Here is a 20,391-nt window from a genome sequence, read left to right as displayed (position 1 = left end):
TATGCATATTCTAGAGAACAGTTTTCATTATGCATATTCTAGAGAACAGTTTTCATTATGCATATTCTAGAGAACAGCTTTCATTATGCATATTCTAGAGAACAGCTTTCATTATGCATATTCTAGAGAACAGCTTTCATTATGCATATTCTAGAGAACAGCTTTCATTATGCATATTCTGGAGAACAGCTTTCATTATGCATATTCTAGAGAACAGCTTTCATTATGCATATTCTAGAGAACAGTTTTCATTATGCATATTCTAGAGAACAGCTTTCATTATGCATATTCTAGAGAACAGCTTTCATTATGCATATTCTAGAGAACAGCTTTCATTATGCATATTCTAGAGAACAGCTTTCATTATGCATATTCTAGAGAACAGCTTTCATTATTCATATTCTAGAGAACAGCTTTCATTATGCATATTCTAGAGAACAGTTTTCATTATGCATATTCTAGAGAACAGTTTTCATTATGCATATTCTAGAGAACAGTTTTCATTATGCATATTCTAGAGAACAGTTTTCATTATGCATATTTTAGAAAACAGTTTTCATTATGCATATTCTAGAGAACAGCTTTCATTATGCATATTCTAGAGAACAGTTTTCATTATGCATATTCTAGAGAACAGCTTTCATTATGCATATTCTAGAGAACAGTTTTCATTATGCATATTCTAGAGAACAGTTTTCATTATGCATATTCTAGAGAACAGTTTTCATTATGCATATTCTAGAGAACAGTTTTCATTATGCATATTTTAGAAAACAGTTTTCATTATGCATATTCTAGAGAACAGCTTTCATTATGCATATTCTAGAGAACAGTTTTCATTATGCATATTCTAGAGAACAGCTTTCATTATGCATATTCTAGAGAACAGTTTTCATTATGCATATTCTAGAGAACAGTTTTCATTATGCATATTCTAGAGAACAGTTTTCATTATGCATATTCTAGAGAACAGTTTTCATTATGCATATTCTAGAGAACAGCTTTCATTATGCATATTCTAGAGAACAGCTTTCATTATGCATATTCTAGAGAACAGTTTTCATTATGCATATTCTAGAGAACAGCTTTCATTATGCATATTCTAGAGAACAGCTTTCATTATGCATATTCTAGAGAACAGTTTTCATTATGCATATTCTAGAGAACAGCTTTCATTATGCATATTCTAGAGAACAGTTTTCATTATGCATATTCTAGAGAACAGCTTTCATTATGCATATTCTAGAGAACAGCTTTCATTATGCATATTCTAGAGAACAGCTTTCATTATGCATATTCTAGAGAACAGCTTTCATTATGCATATTCTAGAGAACAGCTTTCATTATGCATATTCTAGAGAACAGCTTTCATTATGCATATTCTAGAGAACAGCTTTCATTATGCATATTCTAGAGAACAGCTTTCATTATGCATATTCTAGAGAACAGTTTTCATTATGCATATTCTAGAGAACAGCTTTCATTATGCATATTCTAGAGAACAGTTTTCATTATGCATATTCTAGAGAACAGTTTTCATTATGCATATTCTAGAGAACAGTTTTCATTATGCATATTCTAGAGAACAGTTTTCATTATGCATATTCTAGAGAACAGTTTTCATTATGCATATTCTAGAGAACAGGTTTCATTATGCATATTCTAGAGAACAGTTTTCATTATGCATATTCTAGAGAACAGTTTTCATTATGCATATTCTAGAGAACAGCTTTCATTATGCATATTCTAGAGAACAGTTTTCATTATGCATATTCTAGAGAACAGTTTTCATTATGCATATTCTTGAGAACAGTTTTCATTATGCATATTCTAGAGAACAGCTTTCATTATGCATATTCTAGAGAACAGTTTTCATTATGCATATTCTAGAGAACAGTTCTTACAATGATTGCACCACTAACCTGTCTGGTTTACCTCTCTCCAAGTGAACGCCTTTATCCACCACAACATGACCAAGCTGAGCCGTATCTACCCAGCTGGCTCCAGAACAGACTCCTCCAACTACAACCCTGTTCCCCTGTGGAACGCAGGCTGTCAGATAGGTACTGTAGACCTACTAACAGAGTTGGGGAGGCTACTTTCTAAATGCAATCCGTTACAGTTAGCAGTCACATGTTGTAATCAGTGATGTAACTTTTAGATTACCCAAACTAAGTAACGTTACTTTCTCCTTAAGGGTTATTTGCATTTGTATTTATTATGGATCCCCATTAGTTCCTGCCAGCCTACACTTCTTAATTAAATTCAACCATTATTGGGTTAAAATAAGCGTATACAGTCTACAGCGTATACATTTCTTGTTAACAAACTATAGTTTTGGGAAGTTGGTTAGGACATCTACTTTGTGAATGACAAACGTAATTTTTCAGCTTGGAAAATTCCAGAAAATTAGGTAATGGCTTTAGAAGCTTCTGATAGGCTAAATGACATAATTTGAGTCAATTGGATGTGCACCTGTGCATGTATTTCAAGGCCTACCTTCAGACTCAGTGCCTCTTTGCTTGACATCATGGGACAATCTATTTTTTTAGATCTCCACAAGGCTGGTTCATCCTTGGGAGCAATTTCCAAACACCTGAAGGTACCACGTTCATCTGTACAAACAATAGTACACAGGTAAAAACACCATCGGACCATCATACCGCTCAGGAAGGAGACGCGTTCTGTCTCCTAGACATGAACATACCTTGGTGCGATAAGTGCAACTTAATCCCCGAACAACAGCAAAGGATCTTGTGATGATGGTGAGGAAACAGATTAAAAAGTATCTATATCCACAGTAAAACAATGGCACATGGGGACTAAGATCATACTTTTTGGAGAAATGTCCTCTGGTCTGATGAAACTTTTTGGCCATAATGACCATCATTATGTTTAGAGGAAAAAGGGGGAGGCTTGCAAGCCGAAGAACACCATCCCAACCATGAAGCACGGGGTGGCAGCATCATGTTGTGGGGGTGCTTTGCTGCAGGAGGGACTGGTGCACTTCACAAAATAGACAGCATCATGAGGAGGAAAATTAGGTGGATATATTGAAGCAATATCTCAAGTCATCAGTCAGGAAGTTAAAGCTTGGTTGCAAATGGGTCTTCCAAATGGACAATGACCCCAAGCATACTTCCAAAGTTGTTGCAAAATGGCTTAAGGACAACAAAGTCAAGGTATTAGAGTGGCCATCACAAAGCCCTAACCTCAATCCATTAGAAAATTTGTGGGAAGAACAAGCGTGTGCGAGCAAGGAGGCCTACAAACCTGATTCAGTTACACCAGCTCTGTCAGGAGGAATGGGCCAAAATTCACCCCACTTATTGTGGGAAGCTTGTGGAAGGCTACCCGAAACATTTGGCCCAAGTTAAACAATTTAAAGGCAATGCTACCAAATACTAATTGAGTGTATGTAAACTTCTGACCCACTGGGAATGTGATGTAAGAAATAAAAGCTGAAATAAATCATTCTCTCTACTATTATTCTGACATTTCACATTCTTAAAATAAAGTGATGATCCTAACTGACCTAAGACAGGGACTTTTTACTAGGATTAAATGTCAGGAATTGTGAAAAACTGAGTTTAAATGTATTTGGCTACGGTGTATGTGTATGTAAACTTCTGACTTCAACTGTATATGCCCACAGGGAGAAATGATGGAGCCTGTAAGTGTGACATAGACTATTTAAAACAAGTTGTTGTTTCGTTTTGCCTGGAATTAGTTCATAATTATTTGTTCACTTTTTAGGCCTTATCAATAATCAAGTTAATCTTGCTTATTGACAATGGTTGGCATGTCCATGCTCAGCCATAATGCAATTTACAGTAGGCTTATAATGTAAGTTTTACTCCATACATTTTCCTATACATCGTCATTACATTTTCCTATACATCAAAAAGTAGTCATTACATTTCGAATGCATAGAGGAACAGAAAAATAGTCAAATTCGCCGCTTATCAAGAGAACATCCCTGGTCATCTCTACTGCCTCTGATCTGGAGGACTCACTGAACAGAGAACATCCCTAGTCATCCCTACTGCCTGCTCTGGCGGACTCACTAAACAGAGAACATCCCTGGTCATCCCTACTGCCTCTGATCTGGAGGACTCACTGAACAGAGAACATCCCTGGTCATCCATACTGCCTCTGATCTGGAGGACTCACTAAACAGAGAACATCCCTGGTCATCCCTACTGCCTCTGATCTGGAGGACTCACTAAACAGAGAACATCCCTGGTCATCACTACTGCCTCTGATCTGGAGGACTCACTAAACAGAGAACATCCCTGGTCACAGCTACTGCCTCTGATCTGGAAGACTCACTAAACAGAGAACATCCCTGGTCATCCCTACTGCCTCTGATCTGGTGGACTCACTAAACAGAGAACATCCCTGGTCATCCCTACTGCCTCTGATCTGGATGACTCACTAAACAGAGAACATCCCTGGTCGTCCCTACTGCCTCTGACCTGGAGGACTCACTAAACAGAGATCATCCCTGGTCATACCTACTGCCTCTGATCTGGTGGACTCACTAAACAGAGAACATCCCTGGTCATCCCTACTGCATCTGATCTGGAAGACTCACTAAATTGAGAACATCCCTGGTCATCCCTACTGCCTCTGATCTGGTGGACTCACTAAACAGAGAATATCCCTGGTCATCCCTACTGCCTCTGATCTGGAGGACTCACTAAACAGAGAACATCCTTGGTCATCCCTGCTGCCTCTGATCTGGTGGACTCACTAAACAGAGAACATCCCTGGTCGTCCCTACTGCCTCTGATCTGGAGGACTCACTAAACAGAGAACATCCCAGAGAACATCCCTGGAGAGAACATCCCTGGTCCTCCCTACTGCCTCTGATCTAGAGGACTCACTAAACAGAGAACATCCCTGGTCATCCCTACTGCCTCTGATCTGGAGGGCTCACTAAACAGAGAACATCCCTGGTCATCCCTACTGCCTCTGATCTGGAGGACTCCCAAAACAGAGAACATCCCTGGTCATCCCTACTGCCTCTGATCTGGAGGACTCTCTAAACAGAGAACATCCCTGGTCATCCCTACTGCCTCTGATCTGGAGGACTCAATAAGCATCCCTACTGCCTCTGATCTGGAGGACTCACTAAACAGAGAACATCCCTAGTCATCCCTACGGCCTCTGATCTGGAGGACTGAGTAAACAGGGAACATCCCTGGTCATCCCTACTGCCTCTGATCTGGAGGACTCACTAAACAGAGAACATCCCTGGTCATCCCTACTGCCTCTGATCTGGAGGACTCACTAAACAGAGGACATCCCTAGTCATCCCTACTGCCTCTGATCTGGAGGACTCACTTATCAGAGAACATCCCTGGTCATCAATACTGCCTCTGATCTGACGGACTCACTAAACAGCGAACATCCCTGGTCATCCCTACTGCCTCTGATCTGGTGGACTCACTAAACAGAGAACATCCCTGGTCATCTCTACTGCCTCTGATCTGGAGGACTCACTAAATAGAGAACATCCCTGGTCATCCCTACTGCCTCTGATCTGGTGGACTCACTAAACAGAGAACATCCCTGGTCATCCCTACTGTCTCTGATCTGAAGGAATCACTAAACAGAGAACATCCTTGGTCATCCCTACTGCCTCTGATCTGTCAGATCGTTAAAGTAGACCTACTACCATCCCCTCTGCCAGATAGTTCCAGTAGACCTACAACCATCTGTCAGATAGTTACAGTAGACCTACTACCATCCCATCTGTCAGATAGTTACAGTAGACCTACTACCATCTGTCAGATAGTTACAGTAGACCTACTACCATCTGTCAGATAGTTACAGTAGACCTACTACCATCTGTCAGATAGTTACAGTAGACCTACTACCATTCCATCTGCCAGATAGTTACAGTAGACCTACTTCCATCTATCAGATAGTTACAGTAGACCTACTACCATCTGTCAGATAGTTACAGTAGACCTACTACCATCCCATCAGCCAGATAGTTACAGTAGACCTACTACCATCTGTCAGATAGTTACAGTAGAGCTACTACCACCTGTCAGATAGTTAAAGTAGACCTACTACCATCCCATCTGCCAGATAGTCACAGTAGACCTACTACCATCTGTCAGATAGTTACAGTAGACCTACTACCATCTGTCAGATAGTTACAGTAGACCTACTACCATCTGTCAGATAGTTACAGTATACCTACTACCATCTGCCAGAGAGTTACAGTATACCTACTACCATCTGTCAGATAGTTACAGTAGACCTACTACCATCTGTCAGATAGTTACAGTATACCTACTACCATCTGTCAGATAGTTACAGTAGACCTATTACCATCTGTCAGATAGTTACAGTAGACCTACTACCATCTGTCAGATAGTTACAGTAGACCTACTACCATCCCATCTGCCAGATAGTTACAGTAGACCTACTACCATCCCACCTGTCAGATAGTTACAGTAGACCTACTACCATCTGTCAGATAGTTGCAGTAGACCTACTACCATCCCATCTGCCAGATAGTTACAGTAGACCTACTACCATCTGCCAGAGAGTTACAGTATACCTACTACCATCTGTCAGATAGTTACAGTAGACCTACCACCATCCCATATGCCAGATAGTTACAGTAGACCTACTACCATCTGTCAGATAGTTACAGTAGACCTACTACCACCTGTCAGATAGTTACAGTAGACCTACTACCATCCCATCTGCCAGATAGTTACAGTAGACCTACTACCATCTGCCAGATAGTTACAGTAGACCTACTACCATCCCATCTGACAGATAGTTACAGTAGACCTACTACCATCCCACCTGTCAGATAGTTACAGTAGACCTACTACCATCTGTCAGATAGTTGCAGTAGACCTACTACCATCCCATCTGCCAGATAGTTACAGTAGACCTACTACCATCTGTCAGATAATTGCAGTAGACCTACTACCATCCCATCTGCCAGATAGTTACAGTAGACCTACTACCATCTGTCAGCTAGTTATGGTAGACCTATTACCATCCCATCTGCCATTGAGTTACAGTATACCTACTACCATCTGTCAGATAGTTACAGTAGACCTACTACCATCTGTCAGATAGTTACAGTAGACCTACTACCATCTGTCAGATAGCTACAGTAGACCTACTACCATCCTCTCTGCCAGATAGTTCCAGTAGACCTACTACCATCTGTCAGATAGTTACAGTAGACCTACTACCATCTGTCAGATAGTTACAGTAGACCTACTACCACCTGTCAGATAGTTACAGTAGACCTACTACCATCCCATCTGTCAGATAGTTACAGTATACCTACTACCATCTGTCAGATAGTTACAGTAGACCTACTACCATCTGTCAGATAGTTACAGTATACCTACTACCATCTGCCAGAGAGTAACAGTATACCTACTACCATCTGCCAGATAGTTACAGTAGACCTACTACCATCTGTCAGATAGTTACAGTAGACCTACTACCACCTGTCAGATAGTTACAGTAGACCTACTACCATCCCATCTGCCAGATAGTTACAGTAGAACCATCCCATCTGTCATATAGCTTCAGTAGACCTACTACCATCCCATCTGTCAGATAGTTACAGTAGACCTACTACCATCTGTCAGATAGTTACAGTAGACCTACTACCATCTGTCAGATAGTTACAGTAGACCTACTACCATCTGTCAGATAGTTACAGTAGACCTACTACCATCTGTCAGATAGTTACAGTAGACCTACTACCACCTGTCAGATAGTTACAGTAGACCTACTACCATCCCATCTGTCAGATAGTTACAGTATACCTACTACCATCTGTCAGATAGTTACAGTAGACCTACTACCATCTGTCAGATAGTTACAGTAGACCTACTACCATCTGTCAGATAGCTACAGTAGACCTACTACCATCCCATCTGTCAGATAGTTACAGTAGACCTACTACCATCCCATCTGTCAGATAGTTACAGTAGACCTACGACCATCCCGTCTGCCAGATAGTTACAGTAGACCTACTACCATCCCATCTGTCAGATAGTTACAGTATACCTACTACCATCTGTCAGATAGTTACAGTAGACCTACTACCATCTGTCAGATAGTTACAGTAGACCTACTACCATCTGTCAGATAGTTACAGTAGACCTACTACCATCTGTCAGATAGTTACAGTATACCTACTACCATCTGCCAGAGAGTTACAGTATACCTACTACCATCTGTCAGATAGTTACAGTAGACCTACCACCATCCCATCTGCCAGATAGTTACAGTAGACCTACTACCATCTGTCAGATAGTTACATTAGACCTATTACCATCTGTCAGATAGTTACAGTAGACCTACTACCATCTGTCAGATAGTTACAGTAGACCTACTACCACCTGTCAGATAGTTACAGTAGACCTACTACCATCCCATCTGCCAGATAGTTACAGTAGACCTACTACCATCTGCCAGATAGTTACAGTAGACCTACTACCATCCCATCTGCCAGATAGTTACAGTAGACCTACTACCATCCCACCTGTCAGATAGTTACAGTAGACCTACTACCATCTGTCAGATAGTTGCAGTAGACCTACTACCATCCCATCTGCCAGATAGTTACAGTAGACCTACTACCATCTGTCAGATAATTGCAGTAGACCTACTACCATCCCATCTGCCAGATAGTTACAGTAGACCTACTACCATCTCATTTGCCAGATAGTTGCAGTAGACCTACTACCATCTGTCAGATAGGTACTTTCTTGTGAATTAGACTTATATTTACGAATCCTTTGATCATTTTGACATGACCAATGTCTCTACATACTTGTGTCACATTATTCCTCTTTCTCAATAAATGCATGAAAATGCTTTATTGATCGATTCTTTATTGATTATGATTTGTCTCTCCAGTGGCGCTGAACTTCCAGACTCCCTCTAAGGAGATGGACCTGAACCAGGGCCGGTTCCGGTCCAACGGGGTGAGTGGATACTTCCTGAAGCCTGACTTCCAGAGATACCCTGGGACAGAGTTTGACCCAACGACCCTCACCAAGGGACCCTGGCTCAAACGTAAGACCTTCCACATCATGGTGAGTAAGACTTTGCTATATTGTGTTGAATACTATAGTGTTATATATTATAGTGTGTTATATATTATAGTGTTATATATTATAGTGTTATATATTATAGTGTGTTATATATTATAGTGTGTTATATATTATAGTGTGATATATATTATAGTGTTATATATTATAGTGTTATATATTATAGTGTGTTATATATTATAGTGTGTTATATATTATAGTGTGTTATATATTATAGTGTGATATATATTATAGTGTTATATATTATAGTGTTATATATTATAGTGTGTTATATATTATAGTGTGTTATATATTATAGTGTTATATATTATAGTGTGTTATATATTATAGTGTGTTATATATTATACTGTTATATATTAAAGTGTGTTATATAGTATAGTGTTATATATTATAGTGTGTTATATATTATAGTGTGTTATATATTATAGTGTGTTATATATTATAGTGTTATATATTATAGTGTGTTATATATTATAGTGTGTTATATATTATAGTGTTATATATTATAGTGTGTTATATATTATAGTGTTATATATTATAGTGTGTTATATATTATAGTGTGTATATATTATAGTGTGTTATATATTATAGTGTTATATATTATAGTGTGTTATATATTATAGTGTTATATATTATAGTGTGTTATATATTATAGTGTGATATATATTATAGTGTGTTATATATTATACTGTTATATATTAAAGTGTGTTATATAGTATAGTGTGTTATATATTATAGTGTGTTATATATTATAGTGTGTTATATATTATAGTGTGATATATATTATAGTGTGTTATATATTATAGTGTTATATATTATAGTGATATATATTATACTGTGTTATATATTATAGTGTGTTATATATTATAGTGATATATATTATAGTGTGTTATATATTATAGTGATATATATTATAGTGTGTTATATATTATATTGTTATATATTATAGTGTGTTATATATTATAGTGTTATATATTATAGTGTTATATATTATAGTGATATATATTATAGTGTGTTATATATTATATTGTTATATATTATAGTGTGTTATATATTATAGTGTTATATATTATAGTGTGTTATATATTATAGTGTTATATATTATAGTGTGTTATATATTATAGTGTTATATATTATAGTGTGTTATATATTATAGTGTTATATATTATAGTGTGTTATATATTATAGTGTTATATATTATAGTGTGTTATATATTATAGTGTGATATATATTATAGTGTGTTATATATTATAGTGATATATATTATACTGTTATATACTATAGTGTTGTATATTATAGTGTTATATATTATAGTGTGTTATATATTATAGTGTTATATATTATAGTGTGTATATGTTATAGTGTGTGTTATATATTATAGTGTGTTATATATTATAGTGTTATATACTAAGGTGTGTTATATATTATAGTGTGTGTTACATATTATAGTGTTATATATTATAGTGTTATATATTATAGTGTGTTATATATTATAGTGTTATATATTATAGTGTGTATATGTTATAGTGTGTGTTATATATTATAGTGTGTTATATATTATAGTGTTATATATTATAGTGTTATATATTAAAGTGTGTGTTACATATTATAGTGTTATATATTATATTGTGTTAAATATTATTGGGTTATATATTATAGTGTTATATATTATGGTGTTATATATTATAGTGTGTTATATATTATAGTGTTATATAGTATAGTGTGTTATATATTATAGTATGTTATATATTATAGTGTTATATATTATACTGTGTATATAATGGAGTGTTATATATAATAGTGTGTATATAATATATTGTTATATATTATAGTGTTGTATATTATAGTGTGTTATATATTATAGTGTGTATATAATATAGTGTTATATATTATAGTGTTGTATATTATAGTGTGTTATATATTAGTGTTATATATTATAGTGTTATATAGTATCGTGTGTTATATATTATAGTGTTATATATTATAGTGTGTATATAATATAGTGTTATATTTTATCGTGTGTATATAATATAGTGTTATATATTACACTGTAATATATCATAGTGTGTATATAATATAGTGTTATATATAATAGTGTGTATATAATATAGTGTTACATATAATAGTGTGTTATATATTACAGTGTGTATATATTATAGTGCTATATATTATAGTTTTATATATCTTAGTGTGTTATATATTATAGTGTATATATGTTATAGTGTTATATATTATATTGTTATATATTATAGTGTGTTATATACTATAGTGTGTTATATATTATAGTGTGTTATATATTATAGTGTTATATATTATAGTGTGTTATATATTATAGTGTATATATGTTATAGTGCTTTATATTATAGTGTTATAAATGATAGTGTGTATATATTATAGCGTTATATATCATAGTGTGTTATATATTATAGTGTTATATATTATAGTGTTATATATTATAGTGTTATATATTATAGTGTTATATATTATAGTGTTATATATTGTAGTGTGTGTATATTATAGTGTGTATATATTATAGTGTTATATATTATAGTGTTATATATTGTAGTGTGTGTATATTATCGTGTTATACATTATACCGTGTATATATTATAGTGTGTATATATTGTAGTTTGTATATATTATATTGTTATATATTATAGTGTGTATATATTCTATTGAATTGTGATATATATTATGATATTATAGTGTATTATATGAGTGTAACATCACCGAATGTATTACAATAGCTACTTGTTGAACACAGTGAAGACAACTACAGAGATTGATTAATAAATTTGCAATAGATTCATCACATAAATTAGATTAGTTTCTGTCAAGTACGTCTATGTTGTGATATTAATTGTATATTTTATCTAAGAGTCAGAGGTTTTATTGTTGTTACCCACATGACTCCTATTAAACTTTTCTCAGAAGGTATTTTAGTAACACTACTGAGATTAATTGTGTGTCAAACAATAAGACTTGATTGAATTGAGAGTTGAGATGTGATTCATTATCTTGTGTACTGCACTACAGAACATCAAATCAATGCTGCTTTGAATGAGGCTTTCTGTCATAGACCTCAAGTGTGTGTGTGTGTGTGTGTGTGTGTGTGTGTGTGTGTGTGTGTGTGTGTGTGTGTGTGTGTGTGTGTGTGTGTGTGTGTGTGTGTGTATGCCTACGTGTGTCTTCAGGTGATCTCAGCCCAGCAGCTGCCCAAGCTAAACAAGGACAAGTGTAAATCCATTGTGGACCCGCTGGTTAAAGTGGAGATCGATGGTGTTCCAGCTGACACGTGCAGCAAGGAGACACGCTCCATCGAGAACAATGGTGAGAGACACACAACCACACTCACACACACACACACACACAACCACACACAGACACACACAACCACACACACACACACACACACAACCACACACACACACACACTCACATCCACACTCACACACAACTACTCACACTGCAGGTTTTAAAACCTGGTGAGAGGTAGCAGGTTAAATGTGGAATGATGTTCCACTCTGCAAGTTAAATGTGGAATGATGTTCCTCTGTGCAGGTTAAATGTGGAATGATGTTCCTCTCTGCAGGTTTTAACCCCATGTGGAATGAGACGTTCCAGTTTGACATCCAGGTACCAGAGCTTGCCCTGGTCCGCTTCCTGGTTGAAGACTATGACTCCACCTCACAGAACGACCTGATTGGACAGTACTGCCTGCCACTCACCAGTCTACAGAACGGTAATCTCCATCTCTCTCTCTCTCTCTCTCTCTCTCTCTCTCTCTCTCTCTCTCTCTCTCTCTCTCTCTCTCTCTCTCTCTCTCTCTCTCTCTCTCTCTCTCTCTCTCGCCATTGCTGACTTACTCAAACCTCACGTTCTGTTTCCCAGGTTACCGCCACGTCCCTCTTCTCACCAAGCATGGTGATGTCATCCCCTCAGCCGGCTTGTTTGTTCACCTCATGCTGCTGGATGCCAAATAGACCCCGTCCACTTCACACCGACCCCACCAACATCAAACTAACCTCTCCCACATACTACTGACTCCTCCCACATAACACAGACCCCTCCCACACCACTAAGGACTCCTCCGACATTGTAATGTCTCTTCTCACACCAAAAGGACTACTCCCACATCAAACTAACTCCTCCCACACACACGGACCCCTGAAAACGTGTCTTTTTGCATCTGTGCGGTAGGTGGGTCTGACATGCTAAGTTGCTTTTTAAAAGTATTGTATGTGAATGATACAAGCAAGTAAAGGATCCTATTGAAAGTAGGTAGTATGTCCCTAGTCCTATAGAGAGTAGTTAGTATGTTGCTGGCCCATTAGAGGGTAGTTATTATGTTAGGGATCCTATAGAGGGTAGTTCGTATGTTACTGGTCCTATAGGGAGAGGGCCGTTAGTATGTTGCTGGTCCTATAGAGTGTAGTTAGTATGTTGCTGGTCCTATAGAGAGTAGGTAGTATGTTGCTGGTCCTATAGAGAGTAGTTAGTATGTTGCTGGTCCCATAGAGAGTAGTTAGTGTGTTGCTGGTCCTATAGAGAGTAGTTAGTATGTTGTTGGTCCCATAGAGAGTAGTTAGTATGTTGCTGGTCCTATAGAGGGTAGTTAACATGTTGCTGGTCCTATAGAGGGTAGTTAGCATGTTGCTGGTACTATATAGGGTAGTTAACATGTTGCTGGTCCTATAGAGGGTAGTTAGTATGTTGCTGGTCCTATAGAGGGTAGTTAGTATGTTGCTGGTCCTATAGAGAGTAGTTAGTATGTTGCTGGTCCTATAGAGAGTAGTTAGCATGTTGCTGGTACTATATAGGGTAGTTAGTGTGTTGCTGGTCCTATAGAGGGTAGTTAACATGTTGCTGGTCCTATAGATGGTAGTTAACATGTTGCTGGTCCTATAGAGAGTAGTTAACATGTTGCTGGTCCTATAGAGGGTAGTTAGCATGTTGCTGGTACTATAGATGGTAGTTAACATGTTGCTGGTCCTATAGAGGGTAGTTAGCATGTTGCTGGTCCTATAGAGAGTAGTTAACATGTTGCTGGTCCTATAGAGAGTAGTTAACATGTTGCTGGTCCTATAGATGGTAGTTAACATGTTGCTGGTCCTATAGAGAGTAGTTAATATGTTGCTGGTCCTGTAGAGGGTAGTTAACATGTTGCTGGTCCTATAGAGGGTAGTCAACATGTTGCTGGTCCTATAGATGGTAGTTAACATGTTGCTGGTCCTATAGAGGGTAGTTAGCATGTTGCTGGTCCTATAGAGGGTAGTTAACATGTTGCTGGTCCTATAGATGGTAGTTAACATGTTGCTGGTCCTATAGAGGGTAGTTAACATGTTGCTGGTCCTATAGAGAGTAGTTAACATGTTGCTGGTCCTATAGAGGGTAGTTAGCATGTTGCTGGTCCTATAGAGAGTAGTTAACATGTTGCTGGTCCTATAGATGGTAGTTAACATGTTGCTGGTCCTATAGAGAGTAGTTAATATGTTGCTGGTCCTATAGAGGGTAGTTAACATGTTGCTGGTCCTATAGAGGGTAGTTAACATGTTGCTGGTCCTATAGAGGGTAGTTAGCATGTTGCTGGTCCTATAGAGGGTAGTTAACATGTTGCTGGTCCTATAGAGAGTAGTTAACATGTTGCTGGTCCTATAGAGGGTAGTTAACATGTTGCTGGTCCTATAGAGAGTAGTTAACATGTTGCTGGTCCTATAGAGAGTAGTTAACATGTTGCTGGTCCTATAGAGGGTAGTTAGCATGTTGCTGGTCCTATAGAGGGTAGTTAACATGTTGCTGGTCCTATAGAGGGTAGTTAGCATGTTGCTGGTCCTATAGAGGGTAGTTAACATGTTGCTGGTCCTATAGAGGGTAGTTAGCATGTTGCTGGTCCTATAGAGGGTAGTTAATATGTTGCTGGTCCTATAGAGAGTAGTTAACATGTTGCTGGTCCTATAGAGAGTAGTTAACATGTTGCTGGTCCTATAGAGGGTAGTTAGCATGTTGCTGGTCCTATAGAGGGTAGTTAACATGTTGCTGGTCCTATAGAGAGTAGTTAACATGTTGCTGGTCCTATACAGGGTAGTTAGCATGTTGCTGGTCCTATAGAGAGTAGTTAACATGTTGCTGGTCCTATAGAGAGTAGTTAGCATGTTGCTGGTCCTATAGAGGGTAGTTAACATGTTCCTGGTCCTATAGAGAGTAGTTAACATGTTGCTGGTCCTATAGAGAGTAGTTAATATGTTGCTGGTCCTATAGAGGGTAGTTAACATGTTGCTGGTCCTATAGAGGGTAGTTAACATGTTGCTGGTCCTATAGATGGTAGTTAACATGTTGCTGGTCCTATAGAGAGTAGATAACATGTTGCTGGTCCTATAGAGGGTAGTTATCATTCCTCCAGTCATGCGTTGAGGTGAGAGCTGTAGAAGTATTACTGACGTCTACTAGGGCTTTTTAATCAGAGACTAAAGGGAATCAGATACACAAAACTATCTATGGATTGTAAAAAAGAAAAGCATACTTGATGCTTTAAAAATATATGACTAAAACGTTCTTAAAGTTTATCTGTTGTTTATTTTATAGGACAGAAAGTTTTGCTTCCTAACTGTTAGCATGACACAATATCACTGTTTCATTCTGCTGTTATTACATGTTACTTTAACCCTCCTTGTCTCTTCAAACAACGAAAACATTATGGTTCAATTGTACAAACAGCATTGTGTCTTTATAAAATGTGATTTTGTTGCAAATGACAATGTTTAAAAACAAATGTTTTAAATGATTATTCTGCTATCAATAATCAGCCAAATAAACAGCAATGGGCAAATTAGGAATACTTTGTCAGCACACGTCCATATTACATGATAATATTACCTGCTCATTTCATTTCATTTCATTTACTTGGCGACTTCAACCTCCTGACATCTGCCTGCGATTAATTTCTTTCCTCTCTTTGCCTCTTTTGACCTCACCCCTTCTCCCCTCCAACTCACAAGGCAGACAACATGAACAAGGCAGACAACATGAACTCATCTTTACTAAAGGCTGTCACGTGATGGTCACGTGCTGTCACAATCTTCTCTTTCTCTCGTTCTCTCTCTCTCGCTCCCTCTCTCTCTCTCTCTCTCTCTCTCTCTCTCTCTCTCTCGCTCTCTCTCTCCTGCTAAATCCTCCCTCCTGCCTTCTGATTCTGCCTCTTCAACCCTACTCTCCTCCCTTTCTGCATCCTATGACTCGCACTGTTCTCTTTCCTCCCGGCCGGCTCGGCCCTCCCCTCCTGCTCCGTGGCTGAGTGACTCATTGCTAGCTTACAGAACAGGAAAACTAAACATCCAGAGGACCTATCATCCTTTCACTCCATCCTCTTTAGCTTCTCTTCCTCTGTATCCGCTGCTTAAGCCATTTTCTACCACTCTAAATGTCTAGCTTCTCCCTCTAAACCTAGGAAACTATTTTCCACCTTCTCGTCCCTCCTTAATCCTCCACCCCCCCCTCCTCCCTCTCTGCGGACGACTTTGTCAAGCACTTTTAAAGAAGGTTGATGACATCCGCTCTTCATTCACTCAGCCTCACACAGAATTACCCTATGCTTTTACCTCTTTCTACCCTCTCACTCCAGATGAACTCCTGTGACTAGTGAGGTCTGGCCGCCTGATAAGCTGCCCGCTTGACCCCATCCCCTCCTCTGCAGACCATCTCTGGAGACCTTCTCCCATTCCTCTTTTCCCTCATCAACTCATCCCTGACCACTGGCTGCATCCCCTTTGACCTCAAAAATGTCCCTCATCAAGAAACCAACATCTGATCTCATCTGAAGTTAAATTTTACAGACCTGTGTCTCTTCTTTCTTTTCTTTCCAAAACACTTGAGCGTGTTGTCTGACCAACTCAATTGCTATACCTCTCAATCGCTATACCCTCTCTTCTTCTCACTATACACCAAGTCACTCAGCTCTGTCATATCCTCTCATGGTCTCTCCTATCACTGCTATGAGGATGGACCTCTCCTCTTCTCTCTATACACCAAGTCACTCAGCTCCGTCATATCCTCTCATGGTCTCTCCTATCACTGCTATGAGGATGGACCTCTCCTCTTCTCTCTATACACCAAGTCACTCAGCTCCATCATATCCTCACATGGTCTCTCCTATCACTGCTATGCAGATGACATTCAACAGTTTTTCTCCTTACCACCTTCTGACACCCAGGTGGCGACACGCATCTCTGGTGCCTGGCAGATATCTCAGCTTGGATGTCGGCCCACCACCTCAACCTCAACAAGTCGGAACTGCTCTTCCTCCGGGGGAAGACCTGCCCGCTCAAAGACCTCTCCATCACAGTTGACAACTCCACAGTGTCGTCCTCCTAGAGAGCAAAGAAACTTGGCGTGACCCTGGACAACACCCTGTTGTTCTCTGCAAACATGCTCTACAACATCTGTAGAGTACGACCCTACCTCACACAGGAAGAGGAACATCCGTAGAGTAGGACCATACCTCACACAGGAAGAGGAACATCCGTAGAGTACGACCCTACCTCACACAGGAAGAGGAACATCCGTAGAGTACGACCCTACCTCACACAGGAAGAGGAACATCCGTAGAGTAGGACCATACCTCACACAGGAAGAGGAACATTCTTGGGGTACGACCTAACCTCACACAGGAAGAGGAACATCCGTAGAGTACGACCCTACCTCACCAATAACAGGTGCAGTGAGGGAAAAAAGTATTTGATTCCCTGCTGATTTGTACGTTTGCCCACTGACAAAGACATGATCAGTCTATAATTTTAATGGTAGGTTTATTTGAACAGTGAGAGACAGAATAACAACAAAAAAATCCAGAAAAACGCATGTCAAAAAATGTTATAAATTGATTTGTATTTTAGTGAGGGAAATAATTATTTGACCCTTCGACAACACATGCCTTAGTACTTGGTGGCAAAACCCTTGTTTGCAAATCTATTTAAAAATAATAATTGGTATATTATTTACATAAGTATTCAGACCCTTTTCAGACCCTAGTACTTTGTTGAAGCATCTTTGGCAGTGATTACAGCCTCAAGTCTTATTTGGTATGACGCTACCAGCTTGACACACCTGTATTTGGGGAGTTTCTCCCATTCTTCTCTGCAGATCCTCTCAAGCTCTGTCAGGTTGGATGGGGAGCGTCCCTGCACAGCTATTTTCAGGTCTCTCCAGAGATGTTCGATCAGGTTCAAGTCCAGACTCTGGCTGGGCCACAAAAGGACATTCAGAGACCTGTCCCAAAGCCCAATCCTGCGTTGTCTTGGCTGTGTGCTTAGGGTCGTTGCCCTGTTGGAAGGTGAACCTTCGCCCCAGTCTAAGGTCCCGAGTGGTCTGGAGCAGATTTTCATCAATGATCTCTGTACTTTGCTCCATTCATCTTTCCCTCGATCCTGACTAGTCTCCCAGTCCCTGTCACTGAAAAACATCCCCACAGCATGATGCTGCCATCACCATGCTTCATCGTAGGGATGGTGCCAGGATTCCTCCAGACTTGGCGCTTGGCATTCAAGCCAAAGAGTTCAATCTTGGTTTCATCAGACCAGAGAATCTTGTTTCTCATGGACTGAGAGTCAGTTTGACCGGGCGGCCAGCTCTAGGAAGAGTCTTGGTGAGTCTTGGTGGTTCCAAACTTCTTCCATTTATGAATTATGGAGGCCACTGTGTTCTTGGGGACCTTCAATTCTGCAGTCATTTTTTTCTACCCTTCCCCAGATCTACGGAAATGTCCTTCGACGTCATGGTTTGGTTTTTGTTCTGACATGCACTGTCAACTGTGGGAGCTTATATATACGTATATATGTGTATATATTGCATACGTAACATGTGGAAAAAGTCAAGGATGTATTCCGAATGCACTGTAGGGAAAACCACATATCACAGAAAGTACATTCATCATCTTTCATCATCATCTTATAAAAGAAATGCCTTGACTTCTGAATGTGGTTTGTTTTTCTTGTATAGTTTAAGTCGGAAGTTTACATACACCTTAGCCAAATACATTTAAACTCAGTTTTTCACAATTCCTGACATTTAATCCTCGTAAAAAAATCCCTGTTTTAGGCCAGTTAGGATCACCACTTTATTTTAAGAATGTGAAATGTCAGAGTAGTAGAGAGAATGATTTATTTCAGCTTGTATTTCTTACATCACATTCTCAGTGGGTCAGAAGGTTACATACACTCAAATAGTTTTTGCTAGCATTGCCTTTACATTGTTTAACTTGGGACAAACTTTTTGGGTAGCCTTCCACAAGCTTCCCACACGCAATAAGTTGGGTGAATTTTGGCCCAATCCTCCTGACAGAGCTGGTGTAACGGTGTCAGGTTTGTAGGCCTCCTTGCTCCCACACGCTTTTTCAGTTCTGCCCACAAATGTTCTATAGAATTGAGGTCAGGGCTTTGTGATGGCAACTCCAATACCTTGCCTTTGTTGTCGTTAAGCCATTTTGCCACAACTTTGGAAGCATGCTTAGGGTCATTGTCCATTTGGAAGACCTATTTGCGACCAAGCTTTAACTTCCTGACTGATGTCTTGAGATATTGCTTCAATATATCCACCTAACTTTCCTTTCTCATGATGCCATCTATTTTGTGACGTGCACCAGTCCCTCCCGCAACAAAGCACCACCACAACATGATGCTGCTACCCCCGTGCTTCACGGTTGGGATGGTGTTCTTCGGCTTGCAAGCCTCCCTCTTTTTCCTGTGAATGTGTCTTTACCTATTCTAAACCATGTGAATGTGTCTTTACCTATTCTAAACCATGTGAATGTGTCTGTACCTATTCTAAACCATGTGAATGTGTCTTTACTTATTCTAAACCATGTGAATGTGTCTTTACCTATTCTAAACCATGTGGATGTGTCTTTACCTATTCTAAACCATGTGGATGTGTCTGTACCTATTCTAAACCATGTGAATGTGTCTTTACCTATTCTAAACCATGTGAATGTGTCTTTACCTATTCTAAACCATGTGGATGTGTCTGTACCTATTCTAAACCATGTGGATGTGTCTTTACCTATTCTAAACCATGTGAATGTGTCTTTACCTATTCTAAACCATGTGGATGTGTCTGTACCTATTCTAAACCATGTGAATGTGTCTGTACCTATTCTAAACCATGTGTCTGTACATATTCTAAAACATGTGAATGTGTCTTTACCTATTCTAAACCATGTGAATGTGTCTTTACCTATTCTAAACCATGTGAATGTGTCTTTACCTATTCTAAACCATGTGAATGT

The 20,391-nt window shown here is 38.8% G+C and overlaps 1 protein-coding gene across 2 annotated transcripts in view; it reads left to right on the top strand.

Annotated features, from left to right (window-relative positions):
• The window catches only part of LOC110489513 (1-phosphatidylinositol 4,5-bisphosphate phosphodiesterase delta-1), a 60,900-nt gene extending 44,949 nt beyond the window's left edge, over positions 1-15,951 (top strand). For both annotated transcript variants that reach the window (XM_036945631.1, XM_036945632.1), the window contains 5 exons: positions 1,947-2,063; positions 8,923-9,101; positions 12,311-12,446; positions 12,709-12,858; positions 13,008-15,951. In XM_036945631.1, the coding sequence (XP_036801526.1) occupies positions 1,947-2,063; positions 8,923-9,101; positions 12,311-12,446; positions 12,709-12,858; positions 13,008-13,099 (674 nt within the window). In that variant the 3' untranslated portion in view covers positions 13,100-15,951. The remainder of the gene's footprint in view (positions 1-1,946; positions 2,064-8,922; positions 9,102-12,310; positions 12,447-12,708; positions 12,859-13,007) is intronic.
• Positions 15,952-20,391: the final 4,440 nt, after the last annotated feature.

The sequence above is a fragment of the Oncorhynchus mykiss genome, chromosome 15 (genome assembly GCF_013265735.2).
Source record: "Oncorhynchus mykiss isolate Arlee chromosome 15, USDA_OmykA_1.1, whole genome shotgun sequence".
Taxonomy (NCBI): Eukaryota; Metazoa; Chordata; class Actinopteri; order Salmoniformes; family Salmonidae; genus Oncorhynchus; species Oncorhynchus mykiss.
This window is presented reverse-complemented; position numbering and strand designations above follow the sequence as displayed.